Source organism: Salmo trutta, chromosome 1, assembly GCF_901001165.1.
Source record: "Salmo trutta chromosome 1, fSalTru1.1, whole genome shotgun sequence".
NCBI lineage: Eukaryota > Metazoa > Chordata > Actinopteri > Salmoniformes > Salmonidae > Salmo > Salmo trutta.
Genome location: NC_042957.1, coordinates 80485669 through 80504123, shown reverse-complemented (window position 1 = coordinate 80504123; position 18455 = coordinate 80485669). Strand labels below are relative to the sequence as shown.

The window sequence follows — 18455 nt, the reverse complement described above, 5'->3', positions numbered from 1 at the left end:
TCTCTCTCCTCCTCCCTCTCTCTCTTCCTCTCCTCTCACTCCTCCAGGTACGAGGCAGCTCGTCTCAGGCCAGGGAGGGGTTGAAGCGTCATTTCTCAGAGCTCCAGACGGCTGTGACCCGCCTCCTGACGGAGCGTCTGAGCGTGCTCCTTAGCGAGGTGGACGTCATCGAGCAGGACAGCGTACGACCGCTGGACGACTGCCAGAAACTCATAGAACACGGAGTCAACACCGCAGACGAGCTGCTCCGAGAGGGTGAGGTATAGATAGATGGAGGGACGCATGGTTCAAATCCCAGAGCCCTTGAGCAAGGCACTTAACCCTGACTGATCCAAGGTGACCCTGGCCGTAACCCCACTCCCTGAGACTGTCTCAGGGGGAGTAGGGATATGCACAAAAACACATGTCTCTTACAAACTGTGTAACAGGACTAATAAAATATAATAATATAATCATCTCACAAATTATTATGACTTTCTATTACACACCTTCAGAATCATGTTTCTCCTGTCCTCCTCCTCCCCCTCCTCAGTACCATCAGAATCATGTTTCTCCTGTCCTCCTCCTCCTCCTCCCCCTCCTCAGTACCATCAGAATCATGTTTCTCCTGTCCTCCTCCTCCCCCTCCTCCTCCTCTTCCTCAGTACCATCAGAATCATGTTTCTCCTCCTCCTCCTCCTCCTCCTCCTCCTCCTGTAATTAAACACTGATTAAAGGTTTTAATCTCCTTCTCTCCCCCCCGTCCTCTCTACAGGTGAGGTAGCTATCCGCTGTGGTCTGGGGGAGAAGGAGGACAAGCTGGGGAGTTTCACCAAGAAGGCCCTTCAGATCCAGCTGGACAGGTGAAGGAGAGGGAATTATCATACTCTCTTTCACTATGTCATGTATGTTGTAACTTTAACAATACAATGGAAAGGTTAACTCGGCGTGTGTGTTTATTTTAACCGTGTGTGTGTGTGTGTGTTTATTTTAACCGTGTGTGTGTGTGTTTATTTTAACCGTGTGTGTGTGTGTGTGTGTGTGTGTGTGTTTATTTTAACCGTGTGTGTGTGTGTGTGTGTGTGTGTCTCTCAGCATCCCGGAGGTACCAGTGTTAGTAGACGTGCCGTGTGTGTGTGTTTATTTTAACCGTGTGTGTGTGTGTGTGTGTGTGTGTGTGTGTGTGTGTGTGTGTGTGTGTGTGTCTCAGCCTCCCGGAGGTACCAGTGTTAGTAGACGTGCCGTGTGTGTCTGCCCAGCTGGATGACTCTCTGCTGTACGCGCTGAGAGACAGAGTGTCCCGACACGGATCAGTCTCTTCACACCCTCCAGTCCAGATAGAGGAACTCCAGGAGAGACCTGGCAGTGTGTTAGTACGCTGGTGTAAGGTGAGGACACACACACACACCCTACAGGTGTTATGATACTGATATTAACTAACTAGTGCACTGTCCTGTGGGGTGTTATGATACTGATATTAACTAGTACACTGTCCTGTGGGGTGTTATGATACTGATATTAACTAACTAGTACACTGTCCTGTGGGGTGTTATGATCCTGATATTAACTAGTACACTGTCCTGTGGGGTGTTATGATACTGATATTAACTAGTACACTGTCCTGTGGGGTGTTATGATACTGATATTAACTAGTACACTGTCCTGTGGGGTGTTATGATACTGATATTAACTAACTAGTACACTGTCCTGTGGGGTGTTATGATACTGATATTAACTAACTAGTACACTGTCCTGTGGGGTGTTATGATACTGATATTAACTAACTAGTACACTGTCCTGTGGGGTGTTATGATACTGATATTAACTAACTAGTACACTGTCCTGTGGGGTGTTATGATCCTGATATTAACTAACTAGTACACTGTCCTGTGGGGTGTTATGATCCTGATATTAACTAACTAGTACACTGTCCTGTGGGGTGTTATGATACTGATATTAACTAACTAGTACACTGTCCTGTGGGGTGTTATGATACTGATATTAACTAGTACACTGTCCTGTGGGGTGTTATGATCCTGATATTAACTAACTAGTACACTGTCCTGTGGGGTGTTATGATACTGATATTAACTAGTACACTGTCCTGTGGAGTGTTATGATACTGATATTAACTAACTAGTACACTGTCCTGTGGGGTGTTATGATACTGATATTAACTAACTAGTACACTGTCCTGTGGGGTGTTATGATACTGATATTAACTAACTAGTACACTGTCCTGTGGGGTGTTATGATACTGATATTAACTAGTACACTGTCCTGTGGGGTGTTATGATTCTGATATTAACCAACTAGTACACTGTCCTGTGGGGTGTTATGATACTGATATTAACTAACTAGTACACTGTCCTGTGGGGTGTTATGATACTGATATTAACTAACTAGTACACTGTCCTGTGGGGTGTTATGATACTGATATTAACTAGTACACTGTCCTGTGGGGTGTTATGATCCTGATATTAACCAACTAGTACACTGTCCTGTGGGGTGTTATGATACTGATATTAACTAACTAGTACACTGTCCTGTGGGGTGTTATGATACTGATATTAACTAGTACACTGTCCTGTGGGGTGTTATGATCCTGATATTAACTAACTAGTACACTGTCCTGTGGGGTGTTATGATACTGATATTAACTAACTAGTACACTGTCCTGTGGGGTGTTATGATACTGATATTAACTAGTACACTGTCCTGTGGGGTGTTATGATACTGATATTAACTAACTAGTACACTGTCCTGTGGGGTGTTATGATACTGATATTAACTAACTAGTACACTGTCCTGTGGGGTGTTATGATACTGATATTAACTAGTACACTGTCCTGTGGGGTGTTATGATACTGATATTAACTAGTACACTGTCCTGTGGGGTGTTATGATCCTGATATTAACCAACTAGTACACTGTCCTGTGGGGTGTTATGATCCTGATATTAACTAACTAGTACACTGTCCTGTGGGGTGTTATGATCCTGATATTAACTAACTAGTACACTGTCCTGTGGGGTGTTATGATACTGATATTAACTAACTAGTACACTGTCCTGTGGGGTGTTATGATACTGATATTAACTAAACTAGTACACTGTCCTGTGGGGGTGTTTATGATACTGATATTAACTAACTAGTACACTGTCCTGTGGGGTGTTATGATACTGATATTAACTAACTAGTACACTGTCCCTGTGGGGTGTTATGATACTGATATTAACTAACTAGTACACTGTCCTGTGGGGTGTTATGATACTGATATTAACTAACTAGTACACTGTCCTGTGGGGTGTTATGATACTGATATTAACTAACTAGTACACTGTCCTGTGGGGTGTTATGATACTGATATTAACTAGTACACTGTCCTGTGGGGTGTTATGATCCTGATATTAACTAACTAGTACACTGTCCTGTGGGGTGTTATGATACTGATATTAACTAACTAGTACACTGTCCTGTGGGGTGTTATGATACTGATATTAACTAACTAGTACACTGTCCTGTGGGGTGTTATGATACTGATATTAACTAACTAGTACACTGTCCTGTGGGGTGTTATGATACTGATATTAACTAGTACACTGTCCTGTGGGGTGTTATGATACTGATATTAACTAACTAGTACACTGTCCTGTGGGGTGTTATGATACTGATATTAACTAACTAGTACACTGTCCTGTGGGGTGTTATGATACTGATATTAACTAACTAGTACACTGTCCTGTGGGGTGTGTTTCATAACATCTGTCTCTCTAGGTGGATGATGAGTTTGCGGTTCAGGACTACCGTCTGCAGTATCGTCGCTCAGTGTCTGGTCAGTACCAAGGTCAAAAATGATTTAATATCTCAGAACTTATTCATTTCTTTGTGATTCTATATCATTCATATTTATTCAAAATCATAATAATCTAAGTTGTAATGATTTAATAAAACATCACTTTTAATAACGCATAAATACATTTCTGAACAAAGGGAGCAGCGACGCTGCCTTAGTGCAACAAAGGTGACCAGTCCTGATCCCAGGAATCTGTTTGCGCCTGTGGATATGTTGCCCTAACCATAGAATCACATATTAGTACTTTATTAATAGTGCTTAATAATTATCATATTATAATGAATGGTACATTATATGAATAATACGTTTTAATTGAAAAGTACTTTATAATATTAATAGTACTTTATAAAATGAATAGTACTTTATAATATGAATAGTACATTCTACTAGAATAGTGCTTTGTTAATACTAGTGTATCTCTGTGGTCCTAACCTTGGTCTCTTCAGGTCAGTACGAGGATACCTACATCGGGCCGGAGCAGGAGTTCCTGGTCCTACACCTGGACCCCCACACTGATCATCTGTTCAGGGTGTGTGCCCGGGGGGAGGGGCGTACCGAGTGGAGCCCCTGGAGCGTCCCACAGACAGGATACACCACACTGGCACCCCATGGTAAACACACACACACACACACACACACACACACACACAACCCCCATGGTAAACACACACACACCATGGTAAACACAGACACAAATACCACATAGTAAACACACACACCCCAGGGTAGACACACACACACACCTGGAGCAGATGTACGGTGAAGCATTCAGCTCCAGGTTGTGCATGCTGACACAGCGTGGTCTACGAACCTCAAAGTACGTCTCTGATGGTATTTTTACATCACTGATGGTATTTTTGTGTCTCAGATGGTGTGTGCTCACGTAACCTGTAGACGCTTGTTGGTCTCGTGTAGCGTGAGTCACTAGCTCTGGTCCAGGGCATCAGTGTGTTAGGCACATACCAGGCAGGGAACTAGCTCTGGTCCAGGGCATCAGTGTGTTAGGCACATACCGGTCAGGGAACTAGCTCTGGTCCAGGGCATCAGTATGTTAGGCACATACCAGGCAGGGAACTAGCTCTGGTCCAGGGCATCAGTATGTTAGGCACATACCAGGCAGGGAACTAGCTCTGGTCCAGGGCATCAGTATGTTAGGCACATACCAGGCAGGGAACTAGCTCTGGTCCAGGGCATCAGTGTGTTAGGCACATACCAGGCAGGGAACTAGCTCTGGTCCAGGGCATCAGTGTGTTAGGCACATACCAGTCAGGGAACTAGCTCTGGTCCAGGGCATCAGTGTGTTAGGCACATACCAGTCAGGGAACTAGCTCTGGTCCAGGGCATCAGTATGTTAGGCACATACCGGTCAGGGAACTAGCTCTGGTCCAGGGCATCAGTATGTTAGGCACATACCGGTCAGGGAACTAGCTCTGGTCCAGGGCATCAGTATGTTAGGCACATACCGGTCAGGGAACTAGCTCTGGTCCAGGGCATCAGTATGTTAGGCACATACCAGTCAGGGAACTAGCTCTGGTCCAGGGCATCAGTATGTTAGGCACATACCGGTCAGGGAACTAGCTCTGGTCCAGGGCATCAGTATGTTAGGCACATAACAGTCAGGGAACTAGCTCTGGTCCAAGGCATCAGTATGTTAGGCACATACCAGTCAGGGAACTAGCTCTGGTCCAGGGCATCAGTATGTTAGGCACATACCAGTCAGGGAACTAGCTCTGGTCCAGGGCATCAGTATGTTAGGCACATACCAGTCAGGGAACTAGCTCTGGTCCAGGGCATCAGTATGTTAGGCACATACCAGGCAGGGAACTAGCTCTGGTCCAGGGCATCAGTATGTTAGGCACATACCGGTCAGGGAACTAGCTCTGGTCCAGGGCATCAGTATGTTAGGCACATACCGGTCAGGGAACTAGCTCTGGTCCAGGGCATCAGTGTGTTAGGCACATACCAGTCAGGGAACTAGCTCTGGTCCAGGGCATCAGTGTGTTAGGCACATACCAGTCAGGGAACTAGCTCTGGTCCAGGGCATCAGTGTGTTAGGCACATACCAGTCAGGGAACTTGCTCTGGTCCAGGGCGTAATGTTAACCATTGTTGCTTGTCCAGCTAGCTAGTACACGCGCACTAGCTACTTAGAACACACTAGCTACCTAGCTTGTAATTTCACCTCCCGTGCTGTTGGTGTCGGTAAAGCACCATCCTGTCTGGCATCACTCATCACTCCTGTCTCATCTCCTATGTCTCAGTGTCTGTGGCGTGAGAAGGTGTCTCCTGCAGCCAGACCTGTTGAAATGCAGTCGGCCTGGACTGAAGGTGTACTGTTGTCATGGTTTCTGTCTTCTTCTGGGTGGTGTGTGTGTTGCAGAGTGGTGTCCAGGCAGTGAGGGCTACATCCTCAGCAGTAGAAGGAACATCGCCATGCGGAGTGACTCGTCCCCCTCTAAAGCTGGGGTTCTCTACTCCAACGCTCCAACATACTTCTGTGGCCAGACGCTCACCTTCAAGTCAGTACACACACTCACTCTCTCTCTCTTCATCACAATCTCTAGTGTAATGTTATGCTGTGATTCCTGTCGTGTGATTAGTGTGTTTTGTGTGCTTGCGTAGGATCTCTGCGACGGGCCAGGTGGACAAGCGGGACAGTATCGGGGTGTGTGTGGGGTGTGAGGGAGAGGCGGAGTCTCTCCAGAGGGACCAGGCTGTCTGCATCTCCACCAACGGTACAATCACTTTTTCAACAACAAAAAATTGTAAAGCGTACAATTGCAGAGTAGCAGCAGCGTTAAAAGTTAGCAAAACTTGACAGATTCTCACCTTCTCTATATCCCTCCTCTTCCTACTCTTCCCTCTCCTCTCTTCCCTCCAGGAGCGGTGTTTGTCAACGGTAAAGAGATGACCAACCAGCTGCCTTCTATCACCCTCGGCTCTGCTGTGACCTTTGATATGGAAGTGGTCAACCTACTTCCTATTAGCAACAACAACAACCTTAGCGACGGAGGCAACTTCAAGCTGAGGGTTACGATTGGCTCAGGGAACCGGGAAGTGGTGTTTGATTGGCTGCTGGACCAGGGGGTGGACTGCCTGTTCTTTGGCTGCTCCTTAGCCCACCCTGGTTGGAAGGTGCTGGTGTTCTGAGGCTGCTGATTGGACAGCAGCCCTGTCAGTCAACACAAAGGGACAAGCAGAGTAACAGTCCTGTCTGCTGGAGTTGTCCTGTCTGCTGGAGTTGTCCTGTCTGCTGGAGTTGTCCTGTCTGCTGGAGTTGTCCTGTCCCAAATCAACCCCTTAGACCAGTGGTATTAAAACCTTTTTTAGCAGGGACCCTATTTCTTTGTGTGCATTTTCTCATGAACCCACCCCAAAAATAATGACAACATTAAATTAGTAAATTTTACACTTTTACATCAACAAATAATCCTTAATTCATTACATTTACAAGAAACCAAAATAAATATACTCAATTGTATTTTTCAAATATGTTTGTATATTGTCTCATACAATAATCTGTACTCGTACTTTTTGTTTAGTGGGGTCGTGATCATCGCCTTTGAATACCACTGCCTTAGACACTTAGCCTCTACCCCCTATAGCTTTTTAGTATTGGGGTATATCTCAATGTGAATTCAACTGCCGTTGTTTACAGTAATGTACCCCTCTGTGACCCATCTGTTCCTTTCACACTGGGAAAGGTTTCATCTCTGCTTCCTCCAGGTATGACTGGTGATGGCTGAGAGCTGTCTTCTCCAGTATCAGAAAAGATCAGTTCCAGTAGCTCACCTTTCTCCTTTTGGCATCTGGATCAGCAATGTATCCAAAGCCCTTTCTGAACTGGCTGATAAGATATCCTGCCATCTGATACAGACTCCTGTACCAGAACTGACCAATCATTCTTCCTTTTCAAGAGACACTCAGGCTGTGCATGAAATGGCACCCTATTCCCTACATAGTGCTATGGGCCTTGGTCAAAAGTAGTGCACTATATAGGGAAGAGGGTGCCATTCCTGTGCCCTATTTCAGATGCACATTCTCTCCAAACGTCCTAAAATGGTGGTGTTTTTTACTTCTGAATGTGAGAACAATAAGGGGGTGGTCTCGCTCAGAGAGAGACGTTACCTTTCATCAAACACATGAGCTGCAAAGCATGCAGGTCTGGTTTACCACAGAATAAAACACTTCACTCCAGAGATCGTAACCTCTTTATGTCGGTCTCTCTTCCCCTGTCGACCCGTTTTCAATTCTCTAGCTCCGTGTGAGCAGAACTCATGGTGTGTACAAAGTTCTGATTCTGTAAGTGTTCTGAATTAGATTCCATTTTGTGCTTTTTAAAAACGGTTCACTTTTTTTTTGCTAACAGTATTCACAACCATGTAATGTAACTTCACTTGTAGACATTGATGTACTTTCATGTGAATTTTTGGGGGAACTTGTTCTACTTGTGAGAGGTGAATTTATATTTTAAACGGCATCCTATTTCCTCTAGAGCACTATAGGGACTAGGGGTCGTTTGGGTTGCTTCCTGTGGTTCTGCAGAGATGGAATGGTTGCTGTGGTTACAGAGTGCTCTTCAACAGACTGTTGAGTTAATGGTTCAAATTTAAATGAACCTTTATTTAACTAGGCAAGTCAGGTAAGAACAAAATGTTATTTACAATGACGGCCTACCCCCTCCCCCCTCCCCTAACCCGGACGATGCTGGGCCAATTATGCACCAACCCTATGGGACTCCCGATCATGGCCGGTTGTGACACAGCCTGGAAACGAACCAGGGTCTGTAGTGACACTGCAATACAGTGCCTTAGACCGCTGCGCCACTCGGGAGTGTGACAGTTTCACATTTAACAGGTTAACAGTGGTCATACATACTGGAAGACACTGCTTGTCGATAAAAGCTATAGCTGGACACAGTATATAGCTGGATAGTTACTGTGGCAGTGTTGCTTCACGTCCAAATCATCTGATATCAGTGAAACGCTGCCAATGGTGCAAGGGTAGGTCGGTGGGGTTGGAAATGGAACCAGGCCACCTGTTAAAGTGGGGTCGTACTCAGCTGTCTGTCATCCACCAACCTCTTCATGCAAACATCCATCTCCGATTCCTTTAACTGTGTGTCGGAGTCCCAAATAGCACCCTATTCCCTATCTAGTGCACTACTTTTGACCAGGATCCATAGGGCTGGTCAAAAGTAGTGCACCAGATAGGGTGCCATTTGGAATGCTGACTGTGACTTGTAATCAGGGTTGGGCTCAGTTCCATTTCAATTCCGGAGGTTAACTGAAATTCCAAGTGGAATGTGAGTTGACTTCCTAAATAGCATTGACCCCAGTCCTGCTTGTTATCAGGCTTATTATTTACATGTGTGTGTATACCTCATTGTGCCTTCCTTCAGTACAGAATGAATGCCCCAGAAACATCCAATAAATTGCTTAGTCATCTACTTTTGGTTATTTTTGTCTGAAATATGAAACAATCCAAATTGGAGCTACATCAAGAGATGGACAGAACTTAAGGATTTTGGGTCAGCCAGGCTAGCAGACCATTTCTACTAGCCAGGGTAACACCCGGGTCCAAAATGTGCCGGCCCATGCCATGTTTGTAAATATAAAATTTGGCTGGTCTGACGGGCTAGTTGGGCACATTCCTACTGGCCCAGTCTGAAAAGTACTATCCTCAGGCTAGCTGAAGGTCTATACATTTACATTTTACATTTTAGTCATTTAGCAGACGCTCTTATCCAGAGCGACTTACAGTAGTGAATGCATACATTTCATACAATTTCATACATATCATACATTTTTTTTCTGTGCTGGCCCCCCGTGGGAATCGAACCCACAACCCTGGTGTTGTAAACACCATGCTCTACCAACTGAGCTACAGGGAAGTAGTTGGGCTCATTCCTACTGGCCCAGTCTGAAAAGTACTATCCTCGGGCTAGCTGAAGGTCTATCCCCTATCCTAACATGTGAATGAGATAGTTACAGTAACGTGACCAGTAGGTGTTAGAACCGTATCCGTGAGATAGTTACAGTAACGTGACCAGTAGTGTTAGAACCGTATACTTGAGATAGTTACAGTAATCTGACCAGTAGTGTTAGAACCGTATCCGTGAGATAGTTACAGTAACGTGACCAGTAGTGTTAGAACCGTATCCGTGAGATAGTTACAGTAACGTGACCAGTAGTGTTAGAACCGTATCCGTGAGATAGTTACAGTAACGTGACCAGTAGTGTTAGAACCGTATCCGTGAGATAGTTACAGTAACGTGACCAGTAGCGTTAGAACCGTATCCGTGAGATAGTTACAGTAACGTGACCAGTAGCGTTAGACCCGTATCCGTGAGATAGTTACAGTAACGTGACCAGTAGCGTTAGACCCGTATCCGTGAGATAGTTACAGTAACGTGACCAGTAGCGTTAGAACCGTATCCGTGAGATAGTTACAGTAATCTGACCAGTAGTGTTAGAACCGTATCCGTGAGATAGTTACAGTAACGTGACCAGTAGTGTTAGAACCGTATCCGTGAGATAGTTACAGTAACGTGACCAGTAGTGTTAGAACCGTATCCGTGAGATAGTTACAGTAACGTGACCAGTAGCGTTAGAACCGTATCCGTGAGATAGTTACAGTAACGTGACCAGTAGCGTTAGAACCGTATCCGTGAGATAGTTACAGTAACGTGACCAGTAGAGTTAGAACCGTATCCATGAGATAGTTACAGTAACGTGACCAGTAGCGTTAGAACCGTATCCATGAGATAGTTACAGTAACGTGACCAGTAGCGTTAGAACCGTATCCATGAGATAGTTACAGTAACGTGACCAGTAGCGTTAGAACCGTATCCATGAGATAGTTACAGTAACGTGACCAGTAGCGTTAGAACCGTATCCATGAGATAGTTACAGTAACGTGACCAGTAGCGTTAGAACCGTATCCATGAGATAGTTACAGTAACGTGACCAGTAGCGTTAGAACCGTATCCATGAGATAGTTACAGTAACATGACCAGTAGTGTTAGAACCGTATCCATGAGATAGTTACAGTAACATGACCAGTAGTGTTAGAACCGTATCCATTCAATTAAAACCATATGAGACGTTAATGGTAATAGTACAAAACATCTTTATTCTTTTAAATAGAAAACATTTTCTATGACTCCTTTATTACTACATTTCCAACGTCCAGCTGGTTTTAGGATGTTGGTGTACAAAGTCCTGTTTTGCGTTTTAATTTTTTTATCACATTTTCTTATCTGGGTTCGCTAGAGCAAGATGGTACTCTCTTTTCCCTGAAGTGGCGTATACACAAACCTGGGTCATGTTCATTGAGGTGCACTGTAGCAAAACATTTTGTAACAGAAGATACGTTTTATTGGATTAGTACAGATAGTACCTCCAACTCCCTCGTTTGAGTGCTTTCTAACGGTTTGTGCCAAATGAGCATGACCCTCGTCAACATACTGCACACAGCTACAGAACGTAGGAACAGCTTCCTTTGTTTGGGTCCTAATTGTTTGCAATTCAAGTTCACACCTGAAAAGATCCACCCTATTTCCTATATAGTGCACTCCTGTTGACCAGGGGCCCATACTCCTGTTGACCAGGGGCCCATACTCCTGTTGACCAGGGGCCCATACTCCTGTTGACCAGGGGCCCATACTCCTGTTGACCAGGGGCCCATACTCCTGTTGACCAGGGGCCCATACTCCTGTTGACCAGGGGCCCATACTCCTGTTGACCAAGGCCCATACCAGTGGAGGCTGCTGAGGGGAGGACGGCTCATAATGGCTGGAACGGAGCCAATAGAATGGCATCAAACATGGAACACATGGAAACCACGTGTTTGATACCGTTCCGCTCCTGCCATTACCACGAGCCCATCCTCCCCAATTAAAGATGCCACCAACCTCCTGTGGTACATACTCCTGTTGACCAGGGCCTAATGGTACACTATATATATAGGAAATAAGATGCTATTTGGGACAGTTTCACAGGTGAGGAAAATAGTAGAAAATCTGCAGCAGGTCCAACTCCCTTTGGTCAGGAAAGTCAACATTTAACTCCCCACTAATGTCAGAGTGCTGATATTTACTATAGTTTATGTCTAGCAGGTCAACATGTCACCTTTCTGAAGACATCAACACTGACCGTGCCAAATTAGTCCAACATAGTAAGAGTATGTCCCAAATGGCACCCTATTCCCTAAGTAGTGCACTACCCTGTGGTACCTGGTCTAAAGTAGTGTACTATATAGGGAGCCATTCGGGACACTCCCCAAAGCAGTGAGTGGATGCGGGTGCTGCACGGTTTCAGCTTGATGATGAATGTGGTCATACAGTGTAACTGAACCTTGACCTAATGACCTCAAAAGGTTACAGATGACTGTGATCAGTGCTCGCTGAGGGCCTGAATCATCTGTCTAGTAGCACCATTGGATCCTGACTGACTGAGTGGTAACCAGACCTGGGTTCAAATACTTTATCTGTGCTTGATTGAGCTTGCCTGGCTTAAATTGACCAATAGAATAGTCCCAAAACTGCAACTCCCCTCCCATCTAGCACTCCAGGCAGGCTAGAGCAAACGTTAAAGACTCCAAATGGTATTTAAACAGAGGTCTGATTGCAATACACATTTAGTTTAGGATTGTGGGTAAAGTGATCTTTCTACCCTGAGCCAGACACCTTCCAGTCCAACAACACTGTTTCCAAGAGCTGGACTTCAGACCAGCGTACCGTCCTCAAGTTTAGCCTCAAAATGACCACCATAGTAATAAACATACAACAATCAAATGTTCAAATTCAGAATGCATCATCATACAACCAACCACTCGCCTTATAAAAAAACAACAATACATTTCAGCAGTCTGTCCGTCATCAGGGTGGTATTCATTAGTGCACACTGTAGCAAAACGTTCAGCAAAAGAAAACGAAAACAAGCGTTTATATTGTTCAGGTAATCCATCCCAAGTGAAGACGACCCAAGTCTTTTCGGTTCGTCTCTATACTGAACTATATATTTTTTTAAACGAGTTTGTCCCAAAGCAAATATCCCAAATGGCACCCTATTCCCTATCTAGTGCACAGACACCCAAGTCTGTCTCAAACAGGCACCGGAGACAAGACGGGTGCTAAAGTAGGTTGGACCAGTGAGGATAGACACAGTACTGATGGTATCCTATTCCATATATCAGTGGTTCCCAAACTGTGGGGCGCGCCCCCCTAGGAGGAATTCAGTCCAGCTTTCAACTTACTCCTGAAAGTTGTAATAGTAGAATGCACATGGTGACGTGTAGAAACTGGTTATTGCATCATCAGTTCCTCTTGTCATGTCAGTCATTGCATTTCTTAGAGAGATATTTAGAACCTGTCAGAAATGTCCACATCAACTAGTCCATGTCAGATAACGCTTTTTTAGCCCATAGACATGACTTTTTTTGTCACTCAAATATCACATGAATACACATTAGACATGGCAAAATGTATAGAATTGCAAGGAAATAAGCTTTAAATCTGCAACATTTTAGGGGTGTGAACAGTTTGTGTCATGAACAGTGCTTGTGCCCATAGAAATGAATGTTCCCCAATGCTTGAAGAGGGGCCTGAGTGAAACAGTTTGGGAACCACTGATCTATATAGGGCCCTAAGGCCTCGGCCAAAAGTACCAAGTAAGCCTTGTATCAGCCAGAACGGCCCAGAGGGCAGGAGCCCACCTCTTACTTCTGTAGTGAGGCAGCTTGATGTACAAGTACACCTCCTGGACACAATGCTAATCTATAGCAGACAGCTTGATGTACAAGTACACCCCCTGGACAGAATGCTAGTCTATCGCTGACAGCTTGATGTACAAGTACACCTCCTGGACAGAATGCTAGTCTATAGCAGACAGCTTGGTGTACAAGTACGCCCCCTGGACAGAATGCTAGTCTATCGCTGACAGCTTGATGTACAAGTGCACCTCCTGGACAGAATGCTAATCTATAGCAGACAGCTTGATGTACAAGTACACCCCCTGGACAGAATGCTAATCTATAGCAGACAGCTTGATGTACAAGTACACCTCCTGGACAGAATGCTAGTCTATAGCAGACAGCTTGGTGTACAAGTACACCCCCTGGACAGAATGCTAGCCTACAGCAGGGCCTGGTGAAAAGTGGTGCACACTAGTATAAAGGAATATGGTGCCAGTTGGGACTCAGACTAAGTTATTGCTGAAGTGATGCGTTTACAGAACTCATGGTCACTGTAACGTTAGTCTAATGACATCAAGGTAGACTGAAGAACCAGACATGGGAAAACACTAGATGAAGGTTTCCCTGCTATAACCAGTGGGACAATGAGTGTGTGTGTGTGTCCAAATGATCTTAAATGATTCTGGCCCACCACCTCTATACGGTAAACCCAACACCCAGTGCTTGTTTGATGTCATCATGAGTCTCTCTTATTCCCTCCAATCACCACACCCTCTTTCACCCTCCACTCAGCCAATCACCGGGCATCATTTTAGATACTTATCACTCCTTCAGGAGAGGGCCGGAGGGCACCTCAGAACTTATGCCTCTTGCTCGGCCTGGATGTTTCCACAGCAACAGCACTACCAGCTTCATCACCATCGCCGATGCCGTTTCCATTCGTGTGGCCATTACCATGGTTACTCTTACCATCCGTGTGCTCGTCATTACATGTGGCATAGTCGGGTTGCAGCTCAGACTGAGACTCCAGCGCCGTCTCCCACTCCTCTCCTCCATCCTGCCGCTGGGTCTGCTGGATGTGTCGGAGGCGTGTCATGGCCTGGTTGATGGTTGTCGTGGTAACCAGTTTAAAGTCATGCATGCTGACCAGGTGTAACAGGAAGTTCCTACAGAGGTTCTTCCTGGCAATGTACGCACCGCAACCTTCCACAAACGCCAGACAGGCTCCGTTCATCTGGTTATCTGCTATGTAGCTGAGGGGCAGAGAGAAGGGGGGGAGAGAGAGAGGGGCAGAGAGAGAGAGGGGAGAGGTGGGGGATTAGAGTAGGGACGTCAAACTTTCAGCCTGCGCCACAGACACTATGGAGCCTCTAGTCTAGAGAGCACCTAGTTAATACAAATTCATTTGAGGCGGCAGGTAGCCTAGTGGTTAGAGCGTTGGGCCAGTAACCGAAAGGTTGCGAGATCGAATCCCTGAGCTGACAAGGTACAAATCTGTCGTTCTGCCCCCTGAACAAGGCAGTTAACCAACCCACTGTTCCCCGGTAGGCTGTCATTGTAAATATGAATTTGTTCTTAACTGACTTGCCTAGTTAAATAAAAAATATTTAACTACAGATGTCATTAAGCAGGTTTCCATCCAACCATCATTCGGAAGTAAACTTATTATTAAGCTACAGATTGAATAAGTGATGAACTTTACAGGGAGGTGAAAGTGCACGGTGATGAACTTCACAGGGAAGTGAAAGTGCACGGTGATGAGCTTCACAGGGAGGTGAAAGTGCACGGTGATGAGCTTCACAGGGAGGTGAAAGTGCACGGTGATGAGCTTCACAGGGAGGTGAAAGTGCACGGTGATGAACTTCACAGGGAGGTGAAAGTGCACGGTGATGAACTTCACAGGGAGGTGAAAGTGCACGGTGATGAGCTTCACAGGGAGGTGAAAGTGCACGGTGATGAACGTCACAGGGAGGTGAAAGTGCACGGTGATGAACTTCACAGGGAGGTGAAAGTGCACGGTGATGAACTTCACAGGGAGGTGAAAGTGCACGGTGATGAACTTCACAGGGAGGTGAAAGTGCACGGTGATGAGCTTCACAGGGAGGTGAAAGTGCACGGTGATGAGCTTCACAGGGAGGTGAAAGTGCACGGTGATGAACTTCACAGGGAGTTGAAAGTGCACGGTGATGAACTTCACAGGGAGGTGAAAGTGCACGGTGATGAACTTCACAGGGAGGTGAAAGTGCACGGTGATGAACTTCACAGGGAGGTGAAAGTGCACGGTGATGAACTTCATGCTCCTTTGCAATAAATATCGAGGTTCTTATTCTGGTGACATGATGATTGATGCTTAGCTGTCATTTGACCCCCCCCCCAAAAGAAATCTAGCTCTTATCCATAATAATCTCATCATGTAGGCTAACCCCACACTGTATGTGCCAGCTGTTTAGCTCTTATCCATAATAATCTCATCATGTAGGCTAACTTTATGTGCCAGCTGTTGGCTCAGGGGCACGGGCCAAGACCAGAGGGCACATTCACTATATAAGGCAACATGTTTGCTGACAAAACCACCACACACAGCATGTTTGCTGACAAAACCACCACACACAGCCTTTTATCCCCAACAAGTCAATATGATGGAAACATCTCTGGTGAGAAAATGTGTTTTCCACTGACACACAGCAACGTCTTATGAAGCTAAAGAGAACGACAACGACACACAGCAACGTCTTATGAAGCTCTAGAGAACGACACACAGCAACGTCTTATGAAGCTTTAAACAAAGGCTGTATAACGAGGCTAGGGCTTTAATGTGGGGTACATACCCATACTCCATAACGTGGAGGTAGGGGTGTGTGTGTGGGGTACATACCCATACTCCATAACGTGGAGGTAGGTGTGTGTGTGTGGGGTACGTACCCATACTTCATAACGTGAAGGTAGGTGTGTGGGGTACATACCCATACTCCATAACGTGGAGGTGTGTGTGTGTGGGGTACGTACCCATACTCCATAACGTGGAGGTAGGTGTGTGTGTGTGTGTGGGGTACATACCCATACTCCATAACGTGGAGGTAGGGGTGTGTGTGTGGGGTACGTACCCATACTCCATAACGTGGAGGTAGGTGTGTGTGTGTGGGGTACGTACCCATACTCCATAACGTGGAGGTAGGTGTGTGTGTGTGGGGTACGTACCCATACTTCATAACGTGGAGGTAGGTGTGTGTGGGGTACATACCCATACTCCATAACGTGGAGGTAGGTGTGTGTGTGTGTGGGGTACATACCCATACTCCATAACGTGGCGGTAGGTGTGTGGGGTACGTACCCATACTCCATAACGTGGAGGTAGGTGTGTGTGTGTGTGGGGTACGTACCCATACTCCATAACGTGGAGGTAGGTGTGTGGGGTACATACCCATACTCCATAACGTGGAGGTAGGTGTGTGGGGTACATACCCATACTCCATAACGTGGAGGTAGGTGTGTGTGTGTGTGGGGTACGTACCCATACTCCATAACGTGGAGGTAGGTGTGTGGGGTACATACCCATACTCCATAACGTGGAGGTAGGTGTGTGTGTGTGGGGTACGTACCCATACTTCATAACGTGGAGGTAGGTGTGTGTGTGGGGTACGTACCCATACTCCATAACGTGGAGGTAGGTGTGTGTGTGTGGGGTACGTACCCATACTTCATAACGTGGAGGTAGGTGTGTGTGTGTGGGGTACATACCCATACTCCATAACGTGGAGGTCGGTGTGTGTGTGTGTGGGGTACATACCCATACTCCATAACGTGGAGGTAGGTGTGTGTGGGGTACATACCCATACTCCATAACGTGGAGGTAGGTGTGTGTGGGGTACATACCCATACTCCATAACGTGGAGGTAGGTGTGTGTGTGTGGGGTACGTACCCATACTTCATAACGTGGAGGTAGGTGTGTGTGTGGGGTACATACCCATACTCCATAACGTGGAGGTAGGTGTGTGTGTGGGGTACATACCCATACTCCATAACGTGGAGGTGTGTGTGTGTGTGTGGTACATACCCATACCTTATAACGTGGAGGTGTGTGTGTGTGTGTGTGGGGTACATACCCATACTCCATAACGTGGAGGTAGGTGTGTGTGTGTGTGTGGGGTACATACCCATACCTCATAACGTGGAGGTGTGTGTGTGTGTGTGTGTGTGGGGTACATACCCATACTCCATAACGTGGAGGTAGGTGTGTGGGGTACATACCCATACTCCATAACGTGGAGGTAGGGGTGTGTGTGTGGGGTACGTACCCATACTCCATAACGTGGAGGTAGGTGTGTGTGTGTGGGGTACGTACCCATACTTCATAACGTGGAGGTAGGTGTGTGTGGGGTACATACCCATACTCCATAACGTGGAGGTAGGTGTGTGTGTGTGTGGGGTACATACCCATACTCCATAACGTGGCGGTAGGTGTGTGGGGTACGTACCCATACTCCATAACGTGGAGGTAGGTGTGTGTGTGTGTGGGGTACGTACCCATACTCCATAACGTGGAGGTAGGTGTGTGGGGTACATACCCATACTCCATAACGTGGAGGTAGGTGTGTGGGGTACATACCCATACTCCATAACGTGGAGGTAGGTGTGTGTGTGTGTGGGGTACGTACCCATACTCCATAACGTGGAGGTAGGTGTGTGGGGTACATACCCATACTCCATAACGTGGAGGTAGGTGTGTGTGTGTGTGGGGTACGTACCCATACTCCATAACGTGGAGGTAGGTGTGTGGGGTACATACCCATACTCCATAACGTGGAGGTAGGTGTGTGTGTGTGGGGTACGTACCCATACTTCATAACGTGGAGGTAGGTGTGTGTGTGGGGTACGTACCCATACTCCATAACGTGGAGGTAGGTGTGTGTGTGTGGGGTACGTAC

At 46.2% G+C, this 18455-nt stretch overlaps 2 protein-coding genes across 2 annotated transcripts in view; one reads left to right on the top strand and one right to left on the bottom strand.

Annotated features, from left to right (window-relative positions):
* Positions 1-41: 41 nt before the first annotated feature.
* LOC115200313 (cytokine receptor-like factor 3) lies at positions 42-7323 on the top strand (the record flags this gene model as incomplete). Its single annotated transcript, XM_029763309.1, has 8 exons — positions 42-255; positions 755-842; positions 1190-1367; positions 3756-3813; positions 4281-4445; positions 6214-6352; positions 6456-6568; positions 6715-7323. Coding segments are annotated over 8 exons (1224 nt in total), but the record flags the coding sequence as incomplete, so codon positions are not given.
* Positions 7324-10944: 3621 nt separating this feature from the next.
* LOC115153474 (polycomb protein suz12-A) overlaps positions 10945-18455 on the bottom strand; it is a 39324-nt gene continuing 31813 nt past the window's right edge. Inside the window, exon 16 of the mRNA XM_029699314.1 lies at positions 10945-14782. Within this exon, the coding sequence (XP_029555174.1) occupies positions 14383-14782 (400 nt within the window). The 3' untranslated portion in view covers positions 10945-14382. The remainder of the gene's footprint in view (positions 14783-18455) is intronic.